Source organism: Phasianus colchicus, chromosome 28 (genome assembly GCF_987193195.1).
Source record: "Phasianus colchicus chromosome 28, bPhaCol1.hap1.1, whole genome shotgun sequence".
NCBI classification, from domain to species: domain Eukaryota; kingdom Metazoa; phylum Chordata; class Aves; order Galliformes; family Phasianidae; genus Phasianus; species Phasianus colchicus.
In genome coordinates this window covers 1,385,611-1,399,443 of record NC_143463.1, presented here as the reverse complement: position 1 = coordinate 1,399,443, position 13,833 = coordinate 1,385,611, and the positions used below count along the sequence as shown (strand labels likewise).

The following is a 13,833-nucleotide window of genomic DNA, read 5'->3' as shown; positions in this document are numbered from 1 at the left end:
TCGTCAATGTTCCCCAGTACAGGAAGGACACAGAGCACTTGGAACGGGTCCAGAGGGCCAGTAAGACAATCAGAGGGCTAGAACAACTCTCCTATGAAGAAAGGTTGAGGGAAGTGAGCTTGTTTAGCTTGGAGAAGAGAAGGCTCCAGGGAGATCTCATTGTGGCCTTGCAATACCTGAAGGGAGCGTATAAACAGGAGGGAGAATGGCTGTTTATGAGGGTGGACAGTGATAGGACAAGGGGGGATGGTGTTAAACTGAGACAGGCGAGGTTTAGGTTGGAGATGAGGAGGAAGTTTTTCACCCAGAGGGTGGTGAGGCACTGGAACAGGTTGCCCAAGGAGGCTGTGGATGCCCCATCCCTGCAGGCATTCAAGGCCAGGCTGGATGTGGCTCTGGGCAGCCTGGGCTGCTGGCTGGTGACCTGCACACAGCAGGGGGTTGGGATTGGATGAGCACTGTGGGCCTTTGCAACCCAGGCCATTCTAGGATTCTGTGCTTCTATGTTATGGGGCGGGGTTGGATAGCTGCCCAGATGGATGAACAGATTTGGCAAATTGGAGAATCAGAGTTGGCAAACGAGCTCATACCCTTACAAAGATATGCTAGCAAAACAATAATACTCACCACTGGTGGACACCACTCATCACTGAAACTCGCAGGTCCTCACAGGGCTGGGTGCTGGGCGGTGGAGACCTGCTGCTGGCAGGGTGAGCCTGGAGGGGCCCCTATCACAACTGACTGTTCTGCTCTTAACAGTTGTCTTGGGAAGCATTGGTCAGCAGCTGGATTCCTCCCAGCCATGCCAAATGTCTCAAGGTGCTTGGTGTGCTACAAGCCAGGCTCCAGAGCAAAATCTGTCCCAACCATTCAAGTCACAGCCTTATGGGTGTAAAAGCAGAATGAACTGATGGATGCTAAGCCCATCAGACAGCCCATCTGAGGCTGCTGAGAGCTAAGCAGTGCCACAGTTAATGGATATCTCTTACCAGAACATAAAGAGTGCCAGTTGTGTTGTTCAACTCTGTCCATTAGGGATATCCCAGCTGTGTTTCTGGGTCTTCTCTTGCTAAGCCCAAGCTCAAGTTTGTACATCATCCTATTATCCTCTTGAAATAATTTCACAACCAAAACAGCACTAAAGAACAATTTCAGTAACTCCAACAGAACAGACAAAAGGGGAGAATAATCACAACTTTAAATACATTTATTAGTTGTGCGTGCAAATATGTTCTGTATAACATTTCCATAGCTAAATCCACTGCAGGCTTACCATAAAAGTGCTGCTTTTTAATGAACCAGGATCCATACATCCAGGCTCATCACACTCATTTCTCACAAGTAGGGCTGGTCTTTTGAGATTTCCCACTTCTTAAGCACTGGCCCCGGTGTCACTGGCTTTTTGTCAACTGCTGTCACTGCAGAGCTTGAGCTGGGGTACAAAAAGGAAAAAAGAAGATGCTGTACTAGAGAAAAGCACAAAGAATCAGCTCAGTGTTCTTTTAACCTGTGAAAGCTGCCAGCACTGCCCATTATCATAGAATGGCCTGGGTTGAAACAGACCTCAAAGATTCAGTTTCAACCCCCCTACTATATGCAGGGTCGCCAACCAGCAGCCCAGGCTGCCCAGAGCTGCATCCAGCCTGGCTTTGAATGCCTCCAGGGATGGGGCATCCCCTGCTGTACAAAGAGCAGTATTTTGGTGCAAACCACGAGGCTCACGCCCACTCTGGGCAGAGGGGCTCCCACCTACCTGCTGCCTTCAGCCCCCGCTGCGAGGGTTTTCAGCCCCGAGGCGACCACGATGGGCGGACCCGCCTCCCGGCGCCCGTCCCGGGTGCAGTAATAGTTGTCAGCGAGTTTGTGGCTAGGACCCACCGGGAGCCGGGGCGGCGGCTGCGTCCTGCAAAGGTGCGAGAGCTGCAGCACAAGGGCTGCTGCCAGAAGGCCTCAGCACCGCCGGGTTACAAGGGCGCAGCGCTGCCCCCCCACAGCGGTACCTCTTGGAGATCTCCGTGTAGCGCAGCGCCAGCTTGGCCTGGAGGTCCCGCTGCAAGGCAAGGCGAGAGAATCTCAAACGGAGGCCGCCACAACGCGGCCGCCAGAGCTCGGCAGCAGCAAGCAGGACGCGCGGTGCCGCGGGCCGGAGCCGCCCTTACCCCCGCCAGGAAGTTACGGAGCCGCTGGATGAGGCGGGTGGCCGTCGCCATCTTGGCTGTTGTGAAGGGCAGCGAGGGGCGGGGCGGGAGGGCGCGGTGCATGTTGGGCCTCGCGAGACTTGGGGAGAAAAAAGCGAGAAAGAGCTGGGGGGGCGGGGGTTATATTGAATATCGCGAGATTTGGATGTGCACATGGTGAGGCCGTGCGGCGGGAGCGCATGATGTTTGCTAGGTCTCGTGAGATTAACTGAGTCGCGCGCGATTTATTGGATCTCGCGAGCTTTGTCGCTATATAAAGTGGTGCAGAGAGGCCCCTCCCCCTTCCTGCCCTCGGAGCCGCCATGGACACGAGCCGCGTGCAGCCCATCAAGTTGGCCAGGGTGGGGAAGCGAGGGGCCGCGAGGGGCTCCGTGCGGGCGGGGCGATGTCCGGGTACTGACGCGCTGCTCTGTGCCCGCAGGTCACCAAGGTGCTGGGCCGGACCGGCTCCCAGGGGCAGTGCACGCAGGTGAGCGGGCCGCTGGGCCGGGCCGTGGGGCTGCCGGGCCGCGTTGACGCTTTGCTTCGCCCCAGGTGCGCGTGGAGTTCATGGACGACACGAGCCGCTCCATCATCCGCAACGTGAAGGGACCGGTGCGAGAGGGAGACGTCCTCACCCTGCTCGAGTCCGAACGCGAGGCGCGGCGGCTGCGCTGAGCTCTGCGGGCCGCCCCAGCTGCCCGGCCGGGTTTCGCACCGCGCTGCTGGTGGGCGCCGCGTGCGTTTGGGGCGGCCTGCAGCGAGATGGAGAGCAGCGGGGTGCCGGTGGTTGCCCAATAAAGGTTTTTTTTCCAGTAGCTTTTTGCCCGGGACTCGCTTATTGAGTGTTTTAGATTTATAGCCTGCCTTTGTGTGCGTGTCAGCCTTTGGTTTGGGGCTCCATAGAGGGAACGAAGCCTGCTCTTAGAACTGTGCCTATACGTGATGCCTTCATCCTGATGATGTTCTGTTCTTGTATTTTTGTTAACTTGTTACTTGTAACAAGGCTAACTTTATTTTGGTTACAGCAACCTCGTTTCTGACTTCTGCTAGCTCTGTGTGTAACCAGCAGGGAGGTGCTACTGTGCTTGCTTCTATAAAGTTCTGTTATAATTTGGAGGCTAACTTACCAGCCTGCAAAGTAACTGCCTGCTGCCTCAGCCTTTCTGTCCTCAGTAAGCAATTCCATCAGTGCTGCTATAAATACAACTCCTTGCTGTCTTTCCTGGCAGTCACCCACAGAGAGCAAGTGTTAACCTTTCTTCTTCAAGGTGTCAGTAAATCAACATCAGTGCCTTCAGCTTTCACTTCTGCCACAAGACCAGCCAGAAGTTTATTTTAGGCCGCTAAATAAAGGTAGAGGTAGGACAAAATATTAAGAGCCAGTCTGAAAACTGTCACGGTTCAGGTGAGAATCTTTGTCTTCCTTCAATGTCCTGAACCTCATTAAGGCACTTCAGTGACCAGGAAGAAAGTTTGAGCTTCCAAAAGTTGAGGAGAGGATTTGTGGAACTGAATGTTCCAATTACTGAGCTTAGGATTGTCAGGTATGTGTGTGTGCTGTTGCTTTATCTGATTCTTGATTCCTCTTTGGTGTCCCTTTAATTTCAGATCATAGAGTGAGCCTGCCTTCCCTTGGTTCTTGTGACACAGCAGAGTTCTCCAGGGCTGGCTCAGTGCAAGGAGAGGCCTGCTGTGGAGTTCTCTTATCTGACTGCTTTTCATTCCCAGCATAGCACTGGCAGTGACCAAAGAATGTGGTGTGCTGAGGACAGGCAACAGAGCAGGGCTGCCAGCTGTGCTGCTGGTTGACACAAAGCATCAGCTGTGAGTGAGTGGCCAGGTAGGCATGCATTTGTAGTGAGTGGGGTGGCTCAGAGCAGCTGTAGCCCTCCCCACTTGTCTGTGTGGTCACTGTACCCTCCTGCCCTGCAAGGACCTCGCAGCCTCATTCTGTTCATAGCAGTACAGCTGTACAGCATTAGCAGCAGGGAGCAAAGGGCTGCACCTGGTCTCAGTGCTACATTTGGTTCTGTGAAGTGGGACAGACCAGAAGCCATCACCTCACAGGACCTGAATCCAGGCTTCAGGTTTTCTGCTCTGAAACACTTCAGCTGGAAATAAAAAGCACCACAGATGGATTTAAGCAGTTCAATAAACCTGCAGGGTTGGAGTGCAGAGGGCCAGGGCTGTAACCAGACAAAGAGACAGGAGAGTGTTGATGGTGGCTGTAATATTTCAAAATAAGTTTAAATTTTATTTGTCTTAAAAATAAACATCAGTATAAAAATGTCAGTAAACAGATGTGTGAAACAAAAGCAGTGAGTATGGAGTAATACAGAGCAGTGTACTGGAGAGTGGCTGTAAGCATCATGTAGTAACTTCAGTGCAAAGCTGAAACAAGGTGAGAACAGCAGAGTGCTGCCCAGAGCAGCTCTCCTGGGAGCATTTCCCAGCTGGTGAGGTGGCTCAGACCAGGCCTTGTGTGCCTCAGTGGAAGAAGAGGAGCCAAGGGGTGGCAGTGGGGGCTGCAGCATTGCTTACCTTAGAGCAGGGCCTGCTTCACATGCAAAAGCCTTCTTGTTTTGTTTGCTGTCAGTCCTCATCCTTACCTTGTCCTCATCCTGCCTGGTGCACACTTGCACAGACACACGTTCCTACATACTTGTCCATCTCTGTAGGCCCTAGGCTGTCTGAGCTCTTCTTGCTGCTCTATTTCTGGAGCTAGCAGCCACGCTCCTCCCCTTGGGGAGGGCAAGCAGACTTGTGAAGGCAGCGACAGCCCCTGGATGGTTGGTGGCTGTGGGATTTTTAAAATGGGAAATGCTTGTGGGCTGACTTTCATCTCTGTGGCTCCTGGCACAGGCTGGGCAGTCTCAGTCCCTAAACGCAGCTGTGGCTCTCATCTCTTCTGTCAGCTCGGCTGCAGCCCTGAGCACCCAGAACTTTTGGCTCCCATTGAGCAAATCAAATCATTGAGTGATTTGATGTTCAACTTTTTATATATATATATTGCTTAGTGTATATATATATAAAATATATATAATTTTTTCTTTTGTGTGCATGTGTTAGAGAAGAGCTGGGTTTCTGTTGGGGAAGGAAATGCCAGGAAAGACGAGCGCATATTTCAGTCTGGAATTGCTCCTGTGGCTGCGAGGCAGCTGCTCCACATCCCCTCTCCTGCTGCTGCTGCTGCTTGCCCTCCCACAGCCCCGCTCCCCCTCGCAGCCCTGCAGTGCTCCTGCAGCTGCAGTGGGACACTTCCTGCACTGAGGCCCAGGGACAGTGCCTGCTCTGTGGAGCGGAGATGGAAAACATCCGCAGCCTCAGGGAGCGATTCAGCACGCGAAGGAGCAGCAGGAAGGGGGACAAGTGACAGCCTGGCTCTGGTGGTGGCCAGCTGGCACGCAGCCGGATCCAAAGGTCATTCTAATTTGGTTTCTTTGGGCTCCCAGGGCTCTTGGTGCCTGCTGTTGATGTCCCCTGCTGCAGAGAAGGAGCAGAGTCAATGAATGTCACCAGAGACCCCTCTTGTGGCTCCTGGTCAGGGCTGGCCAAGCTGTTTCCCTCCCACCAAGGATGCACAGAGCATCTGCCACCCGTGGGACACTGCTGTTGCCTCCACAGCACCTTCCTTGGGCACCATCAGCTGCTCTCACTTGAGTCGCAGCCCCATTGCCCTCCCCGTGTCACCTGTCCACTGAGCAGCCCTACTGGCAGCGTGGTGCTACCTCTGTGTCCCTTACAAAGCTGAGGGGGCTGCAGCACTCACCTGTGGCTGTGCCTTTGTCCCATTGAGGTGGGCATACAGGAGCACTGCAATGTTGCTGTGTCCTGCCTCCAGCGCGATGGTGACAGCGTTGTTACCATCCTAAGGAGGATAGGAGAGCAGTTGGGAGAGGTTTGGGTTTGGGTCTGGGGGCGGGTGAGTGTGCTCAGGCCCTGGCAGAGAAGCCTTACACTGTCCACAATGGAGACGTCGCAGGTGGGCTGAGCCAGCAGCAGCTTCACAGTCTCCACACGGCCGTGCTCGCAGGCACACATGAGTGCAGTTGAGCCTTCCTCGTCCTGCAGGTTCACGTCAGCCCCGCAGGCCAGCAGGGCTTCCACCATCTCCTGCCGTCCGTGGCTGACGGCCAACATCAGTGCTGTCTGGCCAGCCTGTGACACGAGGAACACTGCCAGGATGGTTCCACCCCAGCTGGGCCACCTGCTCGTCCCACTGCTGTCCCCAGTGCCCACGTGGGCTCTGAGCACCTCCTGGGTGGAAGGAGCTCCTGATATGATGCCCTCCCCAAATACCGGCCCCTCCAGGTGAGCTCAGGATGTGAGCATGGAGCCAGGAGCTGCTTGCAAGGGGTCAGGACATGGTGGCCCCCAGCCTACACCAACCTGGCTGGCCTTGGCGTTGACGTTGCCCATGCTGAAGAGCCTCCTGACCACATTCATGTCGTCTTCCTGCTCCACGGCCGCCAGAGCTGCCAGCATGAGGGCTGTGTAACCAGCTTTGTTCTGGTGGTCCACATTGCAGACCCCTGTGGGGAACGGTAGAGGAGGGGTTTGGGGGTGCTGCTCCCAGGGCATCCCAGCAGTGGGATGTTTATGGGGCTGTGCAGACCCGGGGGGCACCCACCTGTGTCCAGCAGCAGCCTCACAATGTGGAAGTTGGAGTGGGAGACGCTGTAGTGCAGGGCTGTGTTGCCATTCCCATCGGCCAGGTTGACCACGTGGGCCAGGAGGGCTGGTGAGAGCTCAGCAAAGGCCAGGAGGTGGTTGGCAACCGTGTCGGGGATGGATGACTTCTGGCTGGACAGACGGAACCATTCCTGCAGGACCAGGCTGCTGCTGGCGAGCTGCAGGCAGTGAGTGGGGCTGAGCCTCGGCACGGGACACAGGCAGGACCCCCCAACTCAGCCCCATGCAGGGACAGCCCTGAGTCTACGTGGGATTTTGGGATATCTGGGCCAGGCTTTGGGAAGAAAAGTGCTGCTGTGAGCATTGCTGGCCCATCTTAGGGGAGGGCTGGCCTGGTGGTACCCATCCCACCCGCAGCACCCAACTCACCGCCTCCTTGCTCTTGGTGGCTATGGGGTGGCCCAGGTGGGTCTTAACAATGAGGCAGGCCTCCCGCATCCTGGGACTCAGCTCAAACCTGGGGGGCACAAGGGTGGTTATGGCCCCAAGGGCACGGAGCCCCCGCCCCCCCAGCCCTGAGGTTTCACCCCCCCCCCCAGGGAACGTCCCCATCGCTGGTGCCCTCCCCCCAGTTCTGTGGCCATGCCCCTGGGGGGGGTCCAGCCTGCCAAACACAGCCTTATATGGACATGCTCAGACACTGATCTGCCCATTTTTAGGCTGAATTTTTTCCTTTGTTAAAAAATGCCTTTTTTTTTTTTTTTTCCCATCACTCCTGTAGAACAGACACAGCTGCAGCCTTGTTCTCAGGGTTTCCTTAGCAGACCAGTGACGCTGGAGCAACTTTTCCTGCCCGATGCTTTCTGCAGGAGATGAGTGTGTTTTTCCCATCAGCAGGAGCGCAGCACGGTGCAGGCTCAGCACTTACTTCTCCTTCACCTCGGGGGGCTCTGGGGGGGCTGTGCTGGCCCCCTCACCCTCCTGCTGCCTGCTCAGCTCGCTTTGTCCGTCCCCATCCTCAGCATCCTCTTCTTCCTCCTCTGAGGTGTCAGTGCCCCCCGGCTCCTCGCTGTCAGAGCTGTCAGCTGAAGCCTTCTCGGAGGAGCTGTCTCCTTCCTCTTCTTCCTCCTCCTCCTCCTCCTCACTGGATGTGCTCTCGTACCTGCGCAGAGAGAGGGGCTCAATGGCTGCACCCACCTGGTCCCCCCGTTGCCCCGTGGCTGGGGGAAGGGGCAGCCCCCCGGGACCCCGAGCACGTACTCCCCGTTCAGCACGCCCACAAACTGCAGGCTCTTCTTGCTGCCCTCAGCCTCGCTCCGAGGAGGTCCGTCCCGCTTCTTCATGATAGATTTCAGGGCTCCTGCAGCACAGAGATGGGATCAGAGCCCGGTAAGTCGGGGCGCAGCCCGAGCCCCCACCCAACTCACTGGCTGCAGGGCTGGGTGCCGCTCTGCCGTCCTGTGCCGGCGCCTGGCTGCCATCCTCCACCTCCGCCGAGAGCACCGCGGGATGTGCAGCAGCCCCTATTGCTTCCAGCACTGCCGCACTCTGCGGGCTGGGGGCACTGGGACTGCCGGGGGGGGGCTGCTGGCATCCAGCATCACGCACAGCGGGCTCCATCTGCTCGCAGGCTGGGACGGCGGGGCCTGGATCAGCGGGGCCCACGCTGGTGGGACGCGGGTCGGCAGCGCCTGCGTCAGCAGAGCCCGCACCGGCGGGGCCCGCGTTGTCAGGGCTGGGGTCAGCAGGGCCGGTACCGATGGGCTCCGCATCGGGGGGGCTCACGTCGGACTGGCTGCCTTTATCTTCACGGCCCACGGCCGCATCGGGCCCCACAGCCACGTCCAGCCCACGGGGCCGGCAGCCGACCCCGATGCAGGCGGTCTGCGGCGCGCAGCCCACGGCCACGTCCGCCATCTCCACGCTCTCTCCGGCCGCTCGGCTCTGCGTGGCCACCGCCGCCTCCACCACGGCCTCGGCCACCTGCGGCCTGGCCGTCACCTCCTTGTCCACACGGCTGCGCGGCTGCCGGGCGCACACCTCCCTGCGCAGCTCCTCCAGCTCGCGCGTGGCCTCCCGCAGGTGCCCCTCCATCATGGCGATCACGTCCTTCTGGTGCCCCACCGTCTGCTGCAGCAGCTCCAGCTCCCTCTCTGTCTCCGGGGCCAGGCCCAGCGAGGATTCCAGCACCCACACGGCCGCGTCCCGGCGCTCCCCCCCATCCACGTCGCTGCCCTGCTGCTGCGATCGGTAGTAGAAGACGGCGTCGCTCATGGCTCGCTCCTCGCCCACCGCCACGGAGCGGCACTGCCTCTCTGCAGCCCTGGGCCTGGCTGCCACGCTCTTGCCCTGCACGCTGCGGCCGCCCCGCTCCGGCACAGCCAGCTTCTCCGTCAGCTTCCTCAGCTCTGCTATCTTGCTCGCTCGTCCCTTCGCCGGCTCCACTTCTCCCTCCAGCTCTGCGTGGGGCTGCTCCTCGCTCCCATCGGGATGATCCGACAACACCTTGCTGGGCTCCGCTGACAGCTTCTCCATCAGCTTCGCCTTCTCCCGCTGCAGCTCGCAGATCTGCATCTCCAGCAGCGGGATGGTTTTCACCTGCTCCTCCAGCTCCCTCAGCTGCCGCAGGGCCGCGGCCATCTGCTCCCTCACGTGCTGCAGTGGGGCCGTCCCGAGCCCTGCAGCCGGAGTGCTGCGCCCTGAGCTGCCGGGGCTCATCCGCACGGAGCCCGGCTGGCCCTCGGACCCTGCCGGCACCCACGGGTGCACCTGGCTCGGGGCGCCCGGCTGCGAGCGGCTCTGCTCCTGCTCCAGCCTCCTGCTGGTCTCCAGCAAGGTCTTCTCCACCTGCGGGTTCCGCGCCAGGCACTTGCGGGCAGGAGGTGGGAGCAGCCGCACCGCAGGCGGGGGGGACGTGGGGAGCGAGGTTTGCTTGCCGGGGGGCTCAGGGACGGCCCGGCCGTGCGGGGAAAGCAGCACTGCACTCCTCCCATCTTCGCTGAGCGTGGAGGCCAGGGACTCGGTGGAGGTCCAGGCGCTGGGGTGGCTGCTGGGGCTGCGCAGCGTGCCGGGCTGCGGCCGCGTCCCTTTCGCCCTGCGCGGCAGCGGCACCTTCTTGAGCGTTTGGCCGCTTTCGATGTCGTCGACGTATTTCAGGAAATCCAGGTCCAAGAGGAAGCCATAGGGGGTTTCCACTGAGTACGAGCTCTTCTCGCCATCATCCTGGTCCCTGTACAAAAACGGGCCGCCGAGATCTGCAAGGCAAGCAGAGATGCTCAGGCAGTGGCCTGGTGGAGGCAGGAGGGCATTTCTGCTGTGCTGTACAGGGATGCTGCTGGAGGTGATATGGTGGACGGCACCTGCGTGCCTTCGGGTGCTGCAGGACTCTGCTCTGCTTTGAACTCAGCTGGGATGAGGAAAACCATCAATTCAACCCTGCATCCAGTGGTGCCCCCACCCCCAATCCCCACATGCAGCTCTGGTCCCTTTACCTGGCAGGTTCTGGTTCAGGTGTGCAGGCTGAGCCATCTTCTCCCTGCAGTGCTGCTGAGGAGGGGACCATCAACCTGAAATGACAGTGGGGCCCCATGCTGCAAAACACTGTAATCCAGCCCGACCCCACCACCTCACACCGCTTCCCCAGCTGGGGTCCCCCAACCCCAAAGCTGGGCCATATCCCTGCAGCCATGCCCCGACTCTGCCCGGCTCCCTCCTGGTGCCTGATGGCTGGAGCTGCTCCCAGGGATTGTTTGTACATTTAAGGAATGCTCTGCAGCCTGGGCTGACTGCACTGCCAGCTCTGAGGGTGCAAAAAGCCATGAGTCAGAGTGGGGAGAAGGAGCAGGGCATTGAGCCTTCAGGCAGTGAGGAATCTTCCCAGGATCACACAAATTGATGCTTCACAAAGCTACACGACCACCAGCAGCTTCCAGCACCCATCACTGCTTTGCACCACATCTCCCACCCTGCTGGGGGCTGCTCAGTGTGCGCAGGAGGAACCTGGCTGCTTTTCCTGATGAAAGCACAGGAGAAGGAGTGGCGGGGGGGGAAGGAGGGGGGTGGAGGGATGAAATGGGAGCCTGGCTTTCCCAGGAGCCAGGCACGCGCAGGCTGGGTGGGAGCCAGCGGGATGCCCGCCCAACCACGAGCCTGGCACTCAGCATAAGGAGCAATGAGAATTAGTGCTTCCCTTCCCTGCAGGAGAAAGGCACAAAAAGGGGCTGGGCTGTTCCTGTGAACCCAACGAGAGGCGAAGGAAGGGAAATGGCAGCGTGGGCCGCGCTCCAGGGGTGAGCTCACAGCCCAAGGAGCTGCCACTGCTCAGCCCCAATGTGCCACAGCATCTGTGCATGGGGCAGTGGGAACAGTGCTGCCAGGTGGGAAACAGCTGCATCACAGCGATCCCTGTGCTGGAACGGCCCATCTCAGCTTCCCCAGCACACGGCAGGCAGCTCTCATCCCTCAGCGATGGCCCCGGGGCTCAGGAGCTGCCTGCATCCATCCCACAGCTCTGGGGCTGCACTCCGGGCACTTTGCTCCCCACAGCCCCGTGGAAGCCATGCAGAGAGGAGCCCCAAGCCCGTAAATTGAAGCGCGTCCCCTCCTCGCTGAGCCGGGGAAGTGCTTGGTTTCCTCCCTGCAGGTCATTAAGCAGCGCTGAGGCCAGGATAAACTTCCCCTGAGCACCGCTGTGAATCGAGCGGGAGGAAAAGGGAGAGCAACAGGAACGGCTGCACGGCCCCGGCGCTCCCTTCCGCCGCGCGACCGGGAATTGTCCTGCCTGGGGCCGCGCCAGGAACAGCTCTGGCCCCGCTCCAGCCCCGCTCCGGCCCCATAAGAGCCGGGCATCACGATGCTTCCTGCACGGCTCGGGGCACGGTGCCCTTTCTCAGCGCTGCTCCACGCTGCTGGCCATGCGTGTGCACCCACCTGTGCCAGGGGACGGGAGAGCATCAGCTCAGCTCTGAGGATGAGAAGCGGAGGCGGACAGAGGTGGCACACCGTAGTGAGAGGGTTAAATCTCCTCCGTCACCTGCTGGGTTTGGTTGCACAAGGCCAGCCTTGTCCCCTCGTCCCAGCAGCCTCCAGCACCGTGGCACCGCTTCAAAGAGCGGCCGCTCTCTGTGTCCCGGCAGGAGGAGCACGGCGGCTTTGTTGCTGCAGGTGGGGCACAGGGCTGGGCAATGCCGGCTGTGCCCACACCCCACCTTGCACCTCCTGCCCCCCGATGCTCTGCTCGAGGCACCGCTCCAACGGGCAGGAGAACCCCGTGCCAACCCCGCTGATGCTGAAGCTTCTGGCACTGGTGTTTCCCCAGGCAGGGGCACAGTGGTGCCAGGCCCGGCCCAGCTGTGCCATCTGTGGGGCTGCAGCGGGGCGATGGCAGTTGTGGGTGGACACACTGACAGCACTCAGCAACCTTCCTCTGAGCCAAACACTGAGGTCATGAGGAATGTGAGAAGAACAGAGTCCAGAGCAGCCCTGGCCACTGCAGCTTGATTTATCTCTGCAGGCACGTTTCCCTCGAAGCTGCGTGCAGCGATAAGCCCCAAAACCCAAAGTTAAAGGGAAAGCACTGAGCACAGACAGCTTCCTCCACAGTGGGAGGGCCGGAGCTGCCAGCACCCCGCTGTGATTCGGGATCCTTGCATGGAGCCATTGTGGTGACACGTCTGCACATCCCCTGCGATGCCACCAGCAGTGCAGCAGGATGGGTATGGCTGGGTGATGCTCAGCACCCCTCCCCCTGCCCCAAAGAAAGGGGACAACCAGCTCTGCTCACCGTGCCTCCATGCTGTCCCCACTGCCTGCCTGGCCGCACTGCCAGTCCTGCACCCATAGTGCAGCCCACCAGCACATCCCACCAGCTCCCAGTTCCTTTGGAGCTAGTGACAACAGCTGTGGGTCCCCTGAGGGCTGAGCCCTCTCCATCTGAGAGCACTATGACTCCACTGCACACCGTGTGCCTACAGTAGCCCAGGGGTCCCATGGCACCCCCAGGTCCCCTTCACCATGGGGTTCCCCAAAGAACCCCCAGTACCCAGGGAGATCCACAGCTCCCCCAGTTCTCCAAGTCCCCATCACCATGGGGTGCCCCACAGCACCCCCAGGTCCCCATCACCATAGAGAGCCCCACAGCACCCCCAGCACTTTGGGTCTCCAGCACCACGGTATGTCACATTTCTGGGGGTCCCCATCACTATGAGGTTCCCCGTAGCACCCCCATGTCCCCATTACCATGGCGTGCCACGTAGCACCCTACTTCTGTGGGTTTCCAACACCACGAGGTTTCCCACAGCACCCCCAGGTCCCCAGCGCCCCAGGGAATGCCACAGCACCCTTGGCTCTCCGTGTCTCCAGCACCATAAGGTGCCCCACAGCAATTCCAGGTCCCCATCACCATGAGGTGCCCCACAACACCCCACTTCTCCGTGTCCCCATCACCATGAGGTGTCCCATAGCACCCCACTTCTCTGGGTCCCCAGCACCATGGGGTGCCCCACAAAATCCCCAGGTCCCCATCACCGTGAGGTGCCCCACAACACCCCACTTCTCTGGGTCCCCATCACCATGGGGAGCCCCCACAGCACCCCCAGATTCCCATCACCACGGGGTGCCCCGCAGCACCCCACATCCGTGGTCCCCACCGCCCCGGGGAGCCGCGCAGCACCCCATCCTAAGACCCCCCAGGATTCCCCTTTTCCCGTGCAGAGCAGCAGAGCCCGGCCCGACCCGACGGAACGCAGCCCCCTCTCCGGCCCCGCTCCGCGTCCCGCCCGCCCGCGATGCCCGGGGCCGCCCCACCCCTCCGCGGTCCCGGCAGCTCCGACGCGGCCCCTCCGCGGGCCCCGAGCGGCGGCCCCGTCCCGCAGCGCTCACGGCGCTCCCCCCGCCCGCCGCTCCCGCAGCCCCCTCACCTCGGGTCCGGGCCGGGCGCGGGGCTGCAGCCCTACGCGGGGCCGCTCGGGGCCCGGCGGCTGTAGGACGGAGCCCGGCGGGGCGGGCCGGCAGCGGGGCCGGG

At 60.2% G+C, this 13,833-nt stretch overlaps 3 protein-coding genes across 4 annotated transcripts; 1 reads left to right on the top strand and 2 right to left on the bottom strand.

The window, feature by feature from the left end:
- Positions 1 to 1,184: 1,184 nt before the first annotated feature.
- NDUFA7 (NADH:ubiquinone oxidoreductase subunit A7) lies at positions 1,185 to 2,290 on the bottom strand. The gene is made up of 4 exons (XM_031604753.2): positions 2,160 to 2,290; positions 2,001 to 2,050; positions 1,754 to 1,903; positions 1,185 to 1,432 (listed from the first exon to the last, which is right to left on the bottom strand). Exons 1-4 carry the CDS (start codon positions 2,259 to 2,261, stop codon positions 1,336 to 1,338), a joined length of 399 nt encoding a protein of 132 aa, XP_031460613.1. The 5' UTR covers positions 2,262 to 2,290; the 3' UTR covers positions 1,185 to 1,335.
- A 132-nt stretch (positions 2,291 to 2,422) lies between these two features.
- RPS28 (ribosomal protein S28) lies at positions 2,423 to 2,995 on the top strand. Its single transcript, XM_031604754.2, has 3 exons — positions 2,423 to 2,539; positions 2,620 to 2,667; positions 2,733 to 2,995. The coding sequence occupies exons 1-3, from the start codon at positions 2,501 to 2,503 to the stop codon at positions 2,853 to 2,855; spliced, it is 210 nt and encodes a 69-aa protein (XP_031460614.1). The 5' UTR covers positions 2,423 to 2,500; the 3' UTR covers positions 2,856 to 2,995.
- Positions 2,750 to 13,833, bottom strand: KANK3 (KN motif and ankyrin repeat domains 3). Of its 2 annotated transcripts, none has more exons than XM_031604751.2 (11): positions 13,730 to 13,833; positions 10,304 to 10,378; positions 8,240 to 10,066; positions 8,073 to 8,172; positions 7,741 to 7,974; positions 7,242 to 7,329; positions 6,811 to 7,030; positions 6,570 to 6,712; positions 6,138 to 6,338; positions 5,950 to 6,048; positions 2,750 to 5,663 (listed from the first exon to the last, which is right to left on the bottom strand). In XM_031604751.2, the coding sequence occupies exons 2-11, from the start codon at positions 10,338 to 10,340 to the stop codon at positions 5,607 to 5,609; spliced, it is 3,006 nt and encodes a 1,001-aa protein (XP_031460611.1). In that variant the 5' UTR covers positions 10,341 to 10,378; positions 13,730 to 13,833; the 3' UTR covers positions 2,750 to 5,606. The 2 variants fall into 2 exon arrangements, with proteins under 2 accessions (XP_031460611.1, XP_031460612.1); XM_031604752.2 differs by having other exon boundaries at positions 2,750 to 5,660.

Bases quoted from the DNA above. Each gene is read 5' to 3' on its own strand.
- NDUFA7 (XM_031604753.2), bottom strand. From the start codon at position 2,261: ATGCACCGCGCCCTCCCGCCCCGCCCCTCGCTGCCCTTCACAACAGCC. The intron at 1,904-2,000 runs GTACCGCTGTGG...GCACCTTTGCAG, and splicing joins TACACGGAGATCTCCAAGAG to GACGCAGCCGCCGCCCCGGC. The intron at 1,433-1,753 runs GTAGGTGGGAGC...TTTGTACCCCAG, and splicing joins GCGGGGGCTGAAGGCAGCAG to CTCAAGCTCTGCAGTGACAG.
- RPS28 (XM_031604754.2), top strand. From the start codon at position 2,501: ATGGACACGAGCCGCGTGCAGCCCATCAAGTTGGCCAGG. The intron at 2,540-2,619 runs GTGGGGAAGCGA...CTGTGCCCGCAG, and splicing joins AGCCCATCAAGTTGGCCAGG to GTCACCAAGGTGCTGGGCCG. The intron at 2,668-2,732 runs GTGAGCGGGCCG...GCTTCGCCCCAG, and splicing joins CCCAGGGGCAGTGCACGCAG to GTGCGCGTGGAGTTCATGGA.
- KANK3 (XM_031604751.2), bottom strand. From the start codon at position 10,340: ATGGCTCAGCCTGCACACCTGAACCAGAACCTGCCAG. The intron at 8,173-8,239 runs GTGAGTTGGGTG...TCTGTGCTGCAG, and splicing joins GGCACCCAGCCCTGCAGCCA to GAGCCCTGAAATCTATCATG. The intron at 6,339-6,569 runs GTTGGTGTAGGC...CTCGTGTCACAG, and splicing joins TCAACGCCAAGGCCAGCCAG to GCTGGCCAGACAGCACTGAT.